The 14,164-nt window shown below is 38.4% G+C and overlaps 1 protein-coding gene across 1 annotated transcript; it reads left to right on the top strand.

The window, feature by feature from the left end:
- The first annotated feature begins 4,216 nt into the window (after positions 1-4,216).
- serf2b (small EDRK-rich factor 2b) lies at positions 4,217-6,012 on the top strand. The gene is made up of 3 exons (XM_084541712.1): positions 4,217-4,374; positions 5,197-5,305; positions 5,581-6,012. The coding sequence occupies exons 1-3, from the start codon at positions 4,368-4,370 to the stop codon at positions 5,654-5,656; spliced, it is 192 nt and encodes a 63-aa protein (XP_084397838.1). The 5' UTR covers positions 4,217-4,367; the 3' UTR covers positions 5,657-6,012.
- Positions 6,013-14,164: the final 8,152 nt, after the last annotated feature.

The raw sequence follows: 14,164 nt of genomic DNA on the forward strand, positions 1-14,164 counted from the left end.
AGAAACCGTGGCTGTTTATTCACTTGATCCTCTGTTTGCAGTCAGTAACAGCGAGAGGGTCCGTATACAGGGACCCGACAACCTACATGGGAACATTCATTAACTACCTCTGCACAAACATATATAACTGAATAGGTCCTCTGTGTCCAAGACAAGAATAATTAATAATGAGTCATATTTGACTCATCATGATGACAAAGACCAAGATTAAGTTTCTTGTGCATTGGACAGCAAGAAACACTGGACTTAACTGGAGTCCTTAAGGGACTGAAACTAAAACTGGAACTGCATAATGGCTTACATCTGTGTATACGTGCAGAAATAGATGGCTGCTAAGGTTCAAAGTCCTTGAAGAATATTTATCAAATAAACAATGTCAAATTCTTCCAAGCATATAAAATATCCTGTGTATAAACAATGCCAATACATAAAGGTCTGACAAGTCAGTGGATCCAGGAAGCGACAACCTGACCTCATGGAAGGTCAATTAGTAGACACACAAATTCCCTGATTCAAATGAAAAAAATACTTCATTTACTACTGTGGCTTAGTTGCAACTTCAAAAAACATTAAATTGCGTATGACATATAAATAGCATTTTGCTATAATGATATAGTGTCACTACCGTTTTCCCCAATTTATTTTTATTTTTTTAAATATACTCCACTTGTACCATAATAAGGAAATTATTTATTATCATTACAGACTGATGGTAAAATGAGTTTTACGTGATGCAGTAGTTATAGTCAGTACTAGCTGATATTGATACTGGCTATAGCAGGTTGCTCTTTCGTCCTGTTTGAGTTTAATATATTTCCTTGATATATATCATACATTGAGTTTTAGTGCGACTCTTAGAGTTAAGGGAGACTCTAAATGCAGTTAAGGTTGTGGGAGCCTATAAATGCAAAACTCTCAGTTGTGAAAATAGTCGTGTAAAAATCCAACTGACGCTCGACTGTGGAAGCTGTCATTAAGTTCCCGTTGTGTGGTACTAGAAGGGTTAAACGCCTTAAGCCCTGGGCTATTTTTAAAAAAAATCCACCTCATAAAACGTCCTCAAATTCAGTCAGTCTCTGTTCAACAACTGTAAAGCCAAACTGAACTAACTGGGGCTCAATGGATAAGAACGAAGTTGGATAGTTTTGAAATTCAATAAGCCTACAGTATTTTTTACTGTCATCTGGCCATTTGGAAAAACTCCAGAGGAAATTCACATTGCATTTACATTTGCTTAAAAATGTTGAATATGTATAATATATATATTTACTCAGACAGAGACATTAATACAACCTGCTCTAAAACTGCAACAGATGCAACAGAAACGAAGCACGACAAACCAAAACATTCATTTTAGTCACAGGCGTATTAAGGAGCCTCTTTCCACTTGCTAATATTCAAAAAGTGGCACCACTTGGACTAAATTATTATTAGTTTTATTACTACGTAGTACGTAGGAATTGATCAAAGGTTGGATTGGCTGTTAGAATGAGTATTTGTAAAACAATCATCTAAATAATCACTATAAACTTAAATTACTAAACCAAAATGGTAATGCTGATATTTTTGTCGCGCTAGCTGTGAATCAGTCAACCCACCACTTTGAATTTATGGTCCAGACAAAAGTATGTTACCATGAAGTTTTGTCAATGCCTTTACTCATCCTGTGGATGAGTCACGATGACTGTGGTAAGCCCTTTATTAACTAACCCAGGATTACCCCATCACCACCATTTGGCCAATACCTGCACTGCCACTGACATTCCCACTAACCACAGCTGTACTATGCGTTTCAATGCTTATCAGCAATTGTTAGCATGCTAACATGTTAAAGGTGAACGTGGAAAACATTGTACATGCTAAATATATACATTTTAGCATCGCCATAGTGAGCATGTTAGCATGTTTACAGGCTCGATATATTCCATTAAAATAACTTACTCACTAATAAGCTGGTGCACATGCGTTGATTAATAATACTGCAAATCTAAATATACTGCAACTAACGCTCACAGTAAAAATCTTTAATTATTTCTCTTTACTGATAATGTGTACACTTTGTATTCTAGCCAGTGATGTACAGTGTTGGCAGATATACAATAATTATCGTATTTATACAATTGCTTCAGGACCTATACGATATATAATTTGACTGACAATGAATAAAACAGTCATTTCATTCAAATGGCCATGCCTCCATGTTTATTCCTTAGGTTATTGCAGTTCCACGCACATACAATAGCTTTGATTTTGTCCTAGTGTGTGATTGTGTGTGAAGTTGTTTTAGTACATACGATAGTTGGAGTCAAAATAAGAATTTTAAAATGACAGTACGATATTTCTTCATTTCCCACGACGGCATTTCTAACTGACTGCACATTGTGTTTGAAGCAGCACACACGTGATTTTAACCCCAAGGCTTTGATGAGATACAAGAAATGGTATTTGGGATCACTCAAAGGAAGTTTTAGTCCAACTCAGATGAAAAAATAACATGCAGGGAGCTGCTGACCAAAACAAACTCACAGTATATAATTAAATTCTAAGAGGACAGTATTCTTCACCCAAATAGATTGCTGGCCACACAATCACAGCAGCAGTTTGATGGCTCATTGTACTCAAACAGTAATTATGTCCTTAAAATACAGTACTTTCCTTGCAGCATGAAACCCAACCCAGTCTCCTCCTTCAGCGGCTCACTTCCATTTCTATGAACTCATTTTGGCATTTCAAATGTAATACACACTCCTAACCAATATTGTCTTGACAAACTCAAGTCTCCACATCACCTCATCTTATATTTATAAAAAACTACACTACACAGAATTGGACACATGCAAGTTCAGCTGCATGTAGTAAGCCGTGTCTTCTCATTATTTCAGTGTCCGAGTAGACGTCAGGTTTGGGCAGACATGACTCAGTCTGCTGGCCAATTTAGCAACTAGACAGTCACTAAAGTCACAATATAAAAATGGCTAAAAACATCATGTGGTTTTGTTATTAACATTTTTTTTTTCTTCAATAGAAACAATTATTTTGTCTATCTGATGATTCCAGCAGAATATGTATTTGAAATAAACAAAAATTATTGTTGCACTTTTCTGTTTAAACTGTTTAAAGGGTTCTGCCTGATGTAAAAGACTTTTTGTAATTAAGTGAACTATTAATCAGTTTAAGCATTTTACTACTTGATGACCTTATATGTATAATTTGAAATGATTGGTGGCCTCTGGTGCTTGAGATGAAAATGTAGACTCCCTCGTCTGTTTGCCTTTGTTTCCTAATTTACTTGATCAGAGCCTGCCACCTGCTGGCTATTTTACAATAAGCTTATCTCTGAGAAACGCTTGTGTCTCATCTTGTTAAATGAACATTAAAAACGTAAGGAGGAGGTGTTTTTTTAGATCCATAATGGAGAACAATCATGTAGCCATCTGGCTGGTCTAAAATTCATTTAGCAGCAGGACAATGAGCCCAAACACACAACATAAACATACAGTAAAGAACAACCTTCAGTGACACGGAGAACAAGAACTCATCTGAGTCTTCTTGTTCCCACATGAACTGGATTTAAAACCTGAAGTGTTGCTGTTGTTTAGCCCAGGACCACTGACTTAAATATGGTTATGAAAATAATAGATATGTCAGTACAACACAATACAATTAAATAGTATTTATCTTTTATACGCTACTCTTTTTGCTCTTGTTATTTTTTTTCTGTATGCTGTTCTAAACTTCATTTTCCCCAATGCAGGACAAATAAAGGTTTTTCTTATTTCTTATTTCTTAAACCACAGCCTCAAAAATGAAACCAGCTTTCAGTTACTTTAAACAAATGCTGAATACCGTAACCTTCATGAAGGTTTATTACAGGACTGTTATATTAGAATGCGTTTGTTTTGAGAACCTAATGAACTGGTAAGTGTGTGTATTTTGTCTCTGTTTCCTCCTCCTTGTATAAAGGCTGATATCACATGTGAATGAGTACATTTTTAGAAACATTTTGACTTTACCTTTAGTGCCAGTTACGTTTGTACAGGTCTTGCGCGTCCGCAACGTAAGAGACACGAGTGCATACGAGGTCTGACCATTGACTGTATATACTAGGGTCTGACTGAACGGTGGTAGAGGAGATGAAAACTATGCCTGCGCCAGGTGTTTAAATAATGAGTATACGCTCCGCACGCATGCGCATGCGCAGTCCAATGTGGTTAGACGGAATGTTCTAGTTCTCGTGCGGAAGTCTCGCGCACATTTGGTAGCAACCAAAAGAAGCAGAAACAGCGACTGGAGAGACGAGAAGGGAGCCAGCGGCCCTGTGGCTGAGCTTATTTGGATTTCGGGCGAGAGAAGCATCGATTACTAAAATGACCAGTGGGTATCGACATATATTTCGACTGTAAGGCATTAATGAACTTCACTCGATTGCATGTGGTTTGTGCTCGTTGTTTTCGCCACCCATTAGCAATGGCCGATCTGGGTTGCGTCTATTTGCTGAAATAGACGCAACATTTTTTTTTTTAACGGAGTTCATGTCGGTATTGTCGCTGTTGAGTGACAAACCTGACACACCCCGACAGCTGTACTGGCTTTGATCGGTGTGAATGGCGAACACGGGCTTAGTGTCAATAACACGGTGTGTTACGTAAAGTGCGTTGTACGCACCGGTGGGCCAGTGGGTTGTTTGTTGTCCGGCTGTTAGTCCAAGCCCTGGCCTTGTTTGGAGACTCTTTAGCAGGACTAAAAGACGGGTATTTGGACATCAACACTGCCTGGATCAAACAGGACGTCAACGCGGTGACCAGCGATTATTTTTATTCCTGCAAATGTTGCTCGGGCCTCGCATCTTGTGCTCGACATCTCGTATTATTATGTTGGAGGATGCTTTGCTGCCCTCTCTGCTGTTGTTCTGGTTTTTGAATCTGCTCCAGAGCGCCTCTCTGCCACGTCGGCGGATTTCTAGTTCTGCACCATTTTTTTATTTTTTATTTCTGCCGTTATACGTCATGGACAACACGGGCAGACTTTTTAATTTGTATATTTTGGTATCTAGGCACAAGAAAAACATAAATACCCATATGTTGTTGATGCTGTTTAGACCTTTTTGTAGTTTTCAGTAACAAGGGTGTTTACGGTTCTGCTCGCACACCAGATGTGTCTGACTTCTGTGTACGTTGTCTTTTTCCTGACATGCAGGAGGAAACCAACGTGAGCTTGCGCGACAGAAGCATGCCAAAAAGCAGAATGAAACCACTAAAGGGAAGAGGGGTGATGATGGGCTGTCTGCTGCTGCTCGGAAGCAGAGGTAAGAAGTTATTTGGAGAAGATGGGATGCACACAAACTTCTTCAGCGCTATACCCAGTATGTTTACTCATGACTTGAATATAGGCCTCTGGAGACTATTTCACTCATCTTTGGCCATACACAGCAACATATATCTGTTGATTAGACACAGAAAAATAAATGCATTACAAACACATGAGTGTGCTTTTAGGTCATAATGTGTTCCAACATGTTTTACAGTTTGCCCTCTCCTAACAAAGTCTGTTCCCTCTTGCAATGTCCCTTTTCTCCTCAAGGGATGCCGAGATAATGCAGCAAAAGCAGAAAAAGGCGGATGAAGGAGGGAAGCCAGGAAGCACAAAGTCCAAGTAAAGAAGTCGGAGATGAATTAGAGTCAGTGTTCCAAGAACATCCCACGTTCAGCATTCTTCCTGATATTTATGAGAAAGGATCTGTCATTTCTGTCTAGACTCAAGAATCCAGGATCCCACATTCTTCCCTATGGCAAATGACATTGCTTGTTGGATTTGTTATTTTACTCGGTGAAATTATGTCTGAGCAGGTTAGTGGTTGTCCCACGTTGGTGCTGCATGCAGTGGAGCACCAGTGGTGTAACCAGCAGGATAAAGATGAACAATTCTCGACACAAAGCATCTGCGTAACAGTTGTGTATTTTTGTACAAAAATGTCCCCTGCTGGTTTCAAATAAAGTGTATCTTTTTAGTTCATGCTTGCTTGAATTATTATTACGTTAGTGTTGACAGACGGTCAACGCAGCATTTTCTCTCAAGCTTTTCTTCAGCTATATGAGCGATACGACAAATGTCAACCTTTTATCAGTGGTGTCACATTCAGGTGCTGTTTTAAGAATGTGCTAAAGAGTTATGTCGGTTAATTTGGAAATAAACTACAACTCGCCGTTTCTCTGTGTATTCTGGTATTTGAATAATTTTCATTTTAAGACAGAATTATGGTGAAACCACAAACGCATTAGCTTTGCGAATGTGGAGCAATGGAAGATGAAAAACCTGTTTATCCATCTCTGCACATAAGTTACATTAAATGTGTTTACTGGACCGATACGCTGCATAACAATAGCTTTTGACATGTTGAACAGAAAATGGTTATTACAAGACTACTAACGTGAGGTGTTATTCATATCATTGTGCTCAAAACCTGTTCTTTTTGAGACGGTTATTACTGCTCAAGTCTCTGTCTTGATTTAAAATCCTACCATGCACAAAATGTCTACTCAGGGTAATACTAGCCAACCTGTCAGAGTTTATCCTTCAGCAGTGTACACCGCTAAGCCACAAGGTCATGCTGGATCTATGTAATTTAACCAACTTCTCTAAATCTCTGGTGCGGGTGTGTCTATTCTTAGTAGCATACAAGTGTATTTATTGTCACCACTTTATATGGAACTATCCAAGATATCAACAGTACACAAGAGCTCTTTATTAAACTCTTAGCTTCTATAAATAAAAACACATTACATTCTGTCCACATAACTTGAGGTTAAAGAGTCCAGTGTTCTGTCTGCATCAGTGTTAATTTACTGTAAATGAAGAATACCCGCAGCGTAATGGTGTAAAAGCCAGAATGACCACTAGGTGGAAGCAAACACCACATTATTTTCATTTCTTCAACTAGTAAGGTAAATTGTGTACTCATTCCTTAAGCCAGGCCTCCTTACTATGAACAAACATTGTAGAGTTAACAATCAGTGAGAAATTTTATATGTCAAAGATTTTGTATGAATATAACCCACTCAATTGTTGCGGTTACATTATAGGAAACCCAAGCAACGTAGATTTCACATTGCTGATATTTCATTTTATAGTTTTTATCAAGCCGGTAAGCTACAGCTCAAGCTATTTACAGTTGGTAAGCCGTGTGTCTGAAAATCCTGTGAGTTTGTGTCCTCAGTTCTCAGATTACAGGGCGTATAATTAAGTCACCAGTTTAGCTTTTTTCCATCTCCAGATAGCAGGAGAGCAGGCGAGGGGGCGAATAGTGATGAGGGGCAAATGCAGCATCAGCAGGCTGCTTAAAGTCGAGAAAATTCAAACCTTATCTGCTGTCATCCACAGTGGTCTGCTGGCAGCTTTGCCTAGATCTCACATAAATTCAAGCATAAGGCCTATCAGACGTACTGAGGGCTCTGTCAGGTTTTCTTAAAGCTGACCAAGAGGAGGAGCTGAGTGGTAATGGAAGACGCAGAATTCAAAGCAAGGCCGGAGTCAGCTCAATTTCTCAAAACTCAAATCTCTGGCTTACTTCTGCTGAGTTATTTTGATAGATGGAAGCAGGGAATAAATTAATTGCTGTAGTAGGGCTGCTAACAAAAGGTGGGTGTTTCATTTAAGGTGTTTACAGTAATCTATACAGTACAGTGTTAAAGTACAAAGCTGGGAAAAGATGGACAACGATACGGCTGCTTGGGCTGCGAACACTGTTTAAAGTCAACTGCAGCAAAGAACAAGTTTAGCTTTACTTTTAAGTTTTCACTTCTCTAGCCTCAAATTTAGAGGACATACGATAATTAACATTAATAATAAGATAATTAACAATACATGTCAAATAGATACCCCAAAAGATCTGGGACTGAAATGACATGGTGACATGGCAGCGTGTTTTTTGTTTTTTAATCCTGTCTTTTAAACAGACAGTATTCATGGAGCTTCAGAGGACATACATTGGCAGGTTTGGTCGTGTTTTGATGTGATCTAGTTGTCAGTGAAGCACAAGGCCTACAGCTCAGTAGGGCAGGAACATTGGCTGAGTTTAGACTTGAAGATTTATAATCTCTCACCTACTTTTCTCCCTGAGAACTGCTGCACAGCACCTGCCCCAGATGTGCTGCACTGTAATTACAAGGTCTTCAGCCAACACTGCAACCCACTGTTTATACTCCATTTACGGTTGTCACCTAGGCTGCAAGTGATCCAAGAACCACTTTCTCCACCCATCCAGACTGGTGCTGTGATTTGGATTTAATTCTTGAGAGTATCTAATGGCTCAGTGTACTTAAGACACAGTCGCTACAGAAAGTATTTCAACAACACTTTTAGTTAAATGGATTTTGGCTTTTTTATTCTCCATCAATGCATACTTGGTAACCCATGCTGGCAAAGAGAAAATGGGTTTTTACGAACGGCTGAATATGTATTAAAGTAGCTGCACTGACCATTCCCTAACTGCAGCTTCATATTTAACAAGAACAATCTATCCAACTACATCAAGTTTTCAATTTGTCTTAATGCATCATTGGTTGTAGACTGAAAGGGAAAATTCCAGTTTTGTTCATTCAAAACTAACCAAGTGTGCAGAAAGTAAAGATGTAGAATCGTCTTTATTTTGCCACGTATACACACACAAGGAATTTGCTCGACCACCCTCCTAACACAGATCCAAACTAGACGGCGATGGATGTGCAGAGAACAGAGTACATCCTCTAGGCGTTTTTGATGACGCCATCTATGTTGGGTGTACATTTTAGATCCAGGGAGACAGTGCAGGAAAGCTGTTTCATTTCCAGACTTTTTACTGTCTCAAATGAGAGTGATGGCCGTTGTGTCTGTGTGAAAAGGGGTCTGAAGCAACAACCTGATAAAACCAAAAGTCTGCAAACACTGTCAGACTCATTCGCTTAGCAGATACTCAGATACAACATTATTTTACCCTGAGAACGTGTGCATACAAGTTTCTACATAAACAAAAAAAAAAAAAAAAAAAGATTTTCACAGTAATCACGTGATTGAAAAATATAGCCTCAGACAAGTACTCCTCCTGTGTTGGTATTTTGAGGGTGAACAGTGTTTCATCTGTGCTTATGCAGAGATACTGTTGTGAACCTTAATTTAGATAATGACTGTATGAGGAGCGAAGGGTTTAAACTGTGTTACTCTTAGGTGCAGACGCCTTATTAAATGGCTGCTTTGATGTACATATCTCCCCATATATAATAATTAGGGGTGGGACTTTAACGCGTTAATTACGATTAATTAATTACAAAAAAAATTAACGCGTTAAAAATTTTAACTGCGATTAAATGCGTTCATTTTTTTTTAACTTAAAAAAAATTAACTTTTGTCAGTGCACGATTTCCTGGTACACCGATTACACTAACGCACACGGCAGAGCTCGGCTTACGGCTACCAAAATGGAAGAATCGGATTAAAGCATGTTGCTAGGACTGAGTTAAGGCAAATTTTATTTTAAAAAAACTACTGATGGAAGCCTTGATAAAAGTGGGGTTTTGTGCAAAAAAAGTTTGCATACCACGCCGCCATATTGGCAGGAAAGTAAGCTTCGCTAATGACTATTCGGTTGACAACTGTGAGCAACTAACTTGTCCTAGTACCAGTTGTATGCAAAAATGGAGCGGTGGGATCCCTCAAGAAACGGATTTCGCTTGTGTGGCGATCACTTTATATCAGGTACAGAATCCATCGGTTTCCAAGTGTAATGTCTTGTTTATTTTGCATGTTTTTAACACAATGTCCAACAGGTTTCTTTTCGTGATTAGCTAGTTCCATTATGCTGCCGTTATGTATCTGTGGCGAAGAGACACTTACCCTTCCAGTGATGACAACACTGTTTTTAGCCGACAAACTCCAAAGCTGGATGTGTATCACGAAGCCTGACTGCATCCATTTGTACCCCTCCATGCTCTTGTATGCTTTCAGTGACTCTCCGGAGTAGAACGAAGGAAAGTTAATGAGGTAGTTATATCCGGATACTGCAGGTCAGGAACATTGTCCGAGCTGGCTGTTTCAGTGCTCGAAAAAAGTCACACTGGGGCATGATAATGGTCCGTGGTATCTAATCTGTCGAGTTTTGCCTTGTACTGGTCAATTTCTATCTCTTTAAAGTGCACAGTAAACTCTGACGGCCTGAAATCAGCGCTGGCTCCATTCATTTTTCCTGCCAATATGGCGGCGTCAACAACAAAAGTCACGTGGGGTCCGGAGATCATATTTGTTTGTCTCATAGCAATGTCCATACACTTGGCGTAATAATATAATGGGCTCAGTAGTTGTCTGTTGTGGATAGAAGCTGCAGTGTTTTAGCTGGCAGTATCTTGCAAACACTTGCAGTGTTGTTGTTTTTTCATTTATTTATTATTATTATTATTATTATTATTATTTTTACAAAGGTATCTTCTTTGCAAATAATATTGCAGCGTGTGTCCTTGTGTCTGGGATCTTAGTCAGCAGGGGGCTGAGTAGACTCTTGGTCATTCACTGGGAACCTGACAGAGCCAGCATGTAACATGCGGCCTTGTGACTGGCACAGCAGCGATACCGGCGGGTCCTTTTCTTTGTGTACAGGAGGCTTGGAGGGTCAGGTCCAGGCTAATCGCTGTGAGTGAACCGGTGCTATCATTGATGAACCAATGAATTCTGAATTATACCAGTGTATTGTAAAAGAAAATGTAAGGATATCTGTCCGGGAACTGAAGTCGTTCTACAACAATGGGTTCAAGAAGAACAAAATGAATGTTTTGGAATTGCCAAATCAACGTCCTGACCTTAATCCAATAGAAATGATATTGGAAGGAACTGGGTGTAAAATCTTTTAAGCGGCGCTCTGTCTGTCCTTCTGTATATAGGCTAATACGAAAGCATACTTTTCTCAGTGAAGTTGTTCTTTAGAGTGGAGTTTATTACAGGCTGTGTTCAAATTCAATAATATGACCTATTATGTGAACAGCCAGTTTTGAGGAGGGAGTGCGGTGGAGTGTGACCTGGGAAGTCGGGTCTGGATTGATTTAAAAGATCTTCCAGTTCCTGTCATTGACTGTGAAAAGTAAATCTGCTTTTCAATTTCATCGTCGACCAAGCGTCACCGTGAAATATGTGAAGCAATCACAGCCGAAATGCTGGCCGACTGTAATTGTTTTCAAGGCTCCGGCAAACAAAAGGCATTTTTCACAGCGTAGTCATTTGTCAATAATGAATGACAAATTACCATCTTTGCTCCTTATCAAATGGTCGGTGACAGCATATGAGCTGCTGGTGTTGAAAGTAAATGGGATCTGTCACAGGGCATCAAAAGAGGGACAATAATTTGAGATTCAGAGAAAACAGAAGAAGGCAGACTCTTGTAAAAAACAAAACAAAAAAAAAATCTTTTTTTTAAATTATCATTCTGAGTATACATGTCAGATGAGTCTTCTATCTGGTCACAGTGAGCTTGGGCTACACTCACGTTCTCTCCACGTGACCATCAGTGCCTTCACAGGGCCAGGTCTATTATTCCTACTAGCAGCTGATCTCTGTCACAGCAGGGGTGTTGGAACATCAGTGAGGTGAGATTAATTCACAGTGTACTGTTCTGTCAGGGTAGACTTTTCCTGCAGAATATTTTGTCCATGTCGAGGTAGGTAGTCAAACCTACTGACGAAATATAGATTAAATAGACTAAAACAAAAATGGCGGTCAAAATTAACACTGCTCATAAACTAGAATACTAACCTTTTCAATGTTCTGTCCATGTCGAGGTAGCCTTTAAATCAGAGATCTCTCAACAAATTAAGACAATCAAAAGATGAAAAGCTCTCATCAAGACATAATCCCCCACTGTGGGGTTATTAAATTTCACTCATTAAAGTCATGGTTGTTTCTTTCAATAAAATGAATGAAATGATAACCATGACGAAGATTACTACTGAATTCAGTCCCTACTCCCATACAGGTCAATTTATGTGAACACAGAAAGCAGTCTGACACATTGCATTTGTACCTGCTTTGGGTACAAAGTGAATCCATCATTATAAGATATCTCTCAACGCTGAGAAAATGTAGAGGAAAATCAAAGTGGTACGTAACGCTGCACAGCGTGACTTGAGCAGTGCTTCATTCAAATTGTTTAACTAATGTTTCACAGACAAATTATTATTTATAATTATTTGACTATTGGACATTAAAAACTGTCTTTCAACTTGTGAGTCTCCGACATTAGATTGGATAAAGGCCTATCTGATCTCAAGTGGTTCTTCTTCCTTCTTCTTCACTGATTTTTGGCAGTGTTGGGCGTATCACAGCCCGCCGCATGATATTATCTCAGGCAGTTTACAGTAGCCTACCATAGACTGTACCAAAACTAGCAAGCTTCCACACACCCTGTGGCTACCATAGACTTTATAAAGATTAGGTCAGAAGAATACGGCATTTGAAGGCGCATCACCCTGGTCTAACCATTTGGAGACACATGTTAATGTCAGGTCTGAATATACTGAACAGGTATTTTGAAGTTAAAAATGTCTCATCTACTTTTCAAGTTGTTTTGCACTACTTGAAGTTATTTCCTTCTGACTTTTTACTGACACATTTAAACTGAGTAGATTGATTCATGGAAAAGGGATTAGCCTTTAGCAAACTAAAATTGACCATAAACGTAGTTCCTGAATTAATCCATCATGTGTCCAAATACAAAGTAATAACCATTCAAGTTGCAAGTCTGCAATTTATTGTTTAAGATTAGAAATGTTCTTTTGCTTCAAAATGTATCACCCTTAATGGTTTTTACCTCATTGTAGGATCCCTATTGATTTTGTTGCGATTTTTTTTTCTTCTGTTTCTTCTGCTTAGCTAAAAGTGTTTGCCCAGGACAAACTGCAAGGGTGAAAGGCATCAAACCTGGTAACCTGGTAAAAGTCCTAGCATTTCACTTTGCCAAGGTGTCAATACTCATGCATACACCTAGGTGGTGCTATAATAAGCCAATTTACGCTTTGGCTCATATCTCGAGAACCGTGCGCCCTAGAAACAAAATTCTTTCTCCCTCTAATTCCTTACATATCCCTGGTTATAATAGACTAGGCCACACCCATTTCCGCCTGCCATTGTTTCCCGCTATTTTGAAAAAATTACACCTCAAACCAAAATAAACTCCTCCTAGCATTCATCCAATTCTCACCAAACTTGTTTTCAGTCAATAATAATTAAATATGAAATAGTACTATAAATAGTGAAATAGTATTTTTTTACAATTTAGGAATATATAGAAAATCTATATGCATTATGCGTTATCCTCATTTCTGTAAGAGCAGAAGAGAGAAAAGTGGGCTTTTAATTCAACAAATTAAGTCAGTAGCATATATTCCATTATATCCACTGCACTTCCCTAATAAAGTACAGGGCTTAAGAAGCAATGTATTTTGAAAAACCAACATTTACTGTCGTCACAAGTGAAATTTAGTGTGCAGCCACACAAAGACTGTTAAACTCTGGAAAGACTCATACAATAAAAAAGCAATTGGCTGATTAAACTTTATTTAAATTAAATTGAATTAAATTACATGGAATTAAATCTAACTGAATGAAATTAAACTAAATTAAATTAAAGCTAACTAAATTAAACTAAGCTTAACTAAATTAAATCTAACTAAATTAAACTAAGCTAAACTAAATTAAATTAAACTGAATTAAACTAAGCTAAACTAAACTAAATTAAACTGAATTAAACTAAGCTAAACTAAATTAAATTAAACTGAATTGAATTACACGGAATTAAACCTATTCACACTCCCATTCACACCAATTTAGAATCACCAATTAACCTAACATGCATGTCTTTGGACGGTGGGAGGAAGCCGGAGTACCCGGAGAGAACCCACGAAGACACAAATTAAATCTAACTAAATTAAATTAATTCTAACTAAATTAAACAGAATTAAATTAAATCTAACTAAATTAAATTAAATTGAAATAAAATGGAAGAAAAAGAAGCTTTGCAACTCCTAACCCAGCCCTAGCTCTCTTAGAAGACAAGGAAAAACTCCCCAGAAATCTTAAGGTAAAAGGAAGAAACCTTGGGAGAGGTATTTCTAAGAGAGATCTCCTCTCCACAGATGACTGGGGGGGAGGCAAG

This window comes from Chelon labrosus, assembly GCF_963514085.1.
Source record: "Chelon labrosus genome assembly, chromosome: 3".
Lineage (NCBI taxonomy): Eukaryota > Metazoa > Chordata > Actinopteri > Mugiliformes > Mugilidae > Chelon > Chelon labrosus.

Coding starts and splice junctions, on each gene's coding strand:
- serf2b (XM_084541712.1), top strand. Junction 5,306..5,580: donor GCTGCTGCTCGGAAGCAGAG/GTAAGAAGTTAT, acceptor TTTCTCCTCAAG/GGATGCCGAGATAATGCAGC.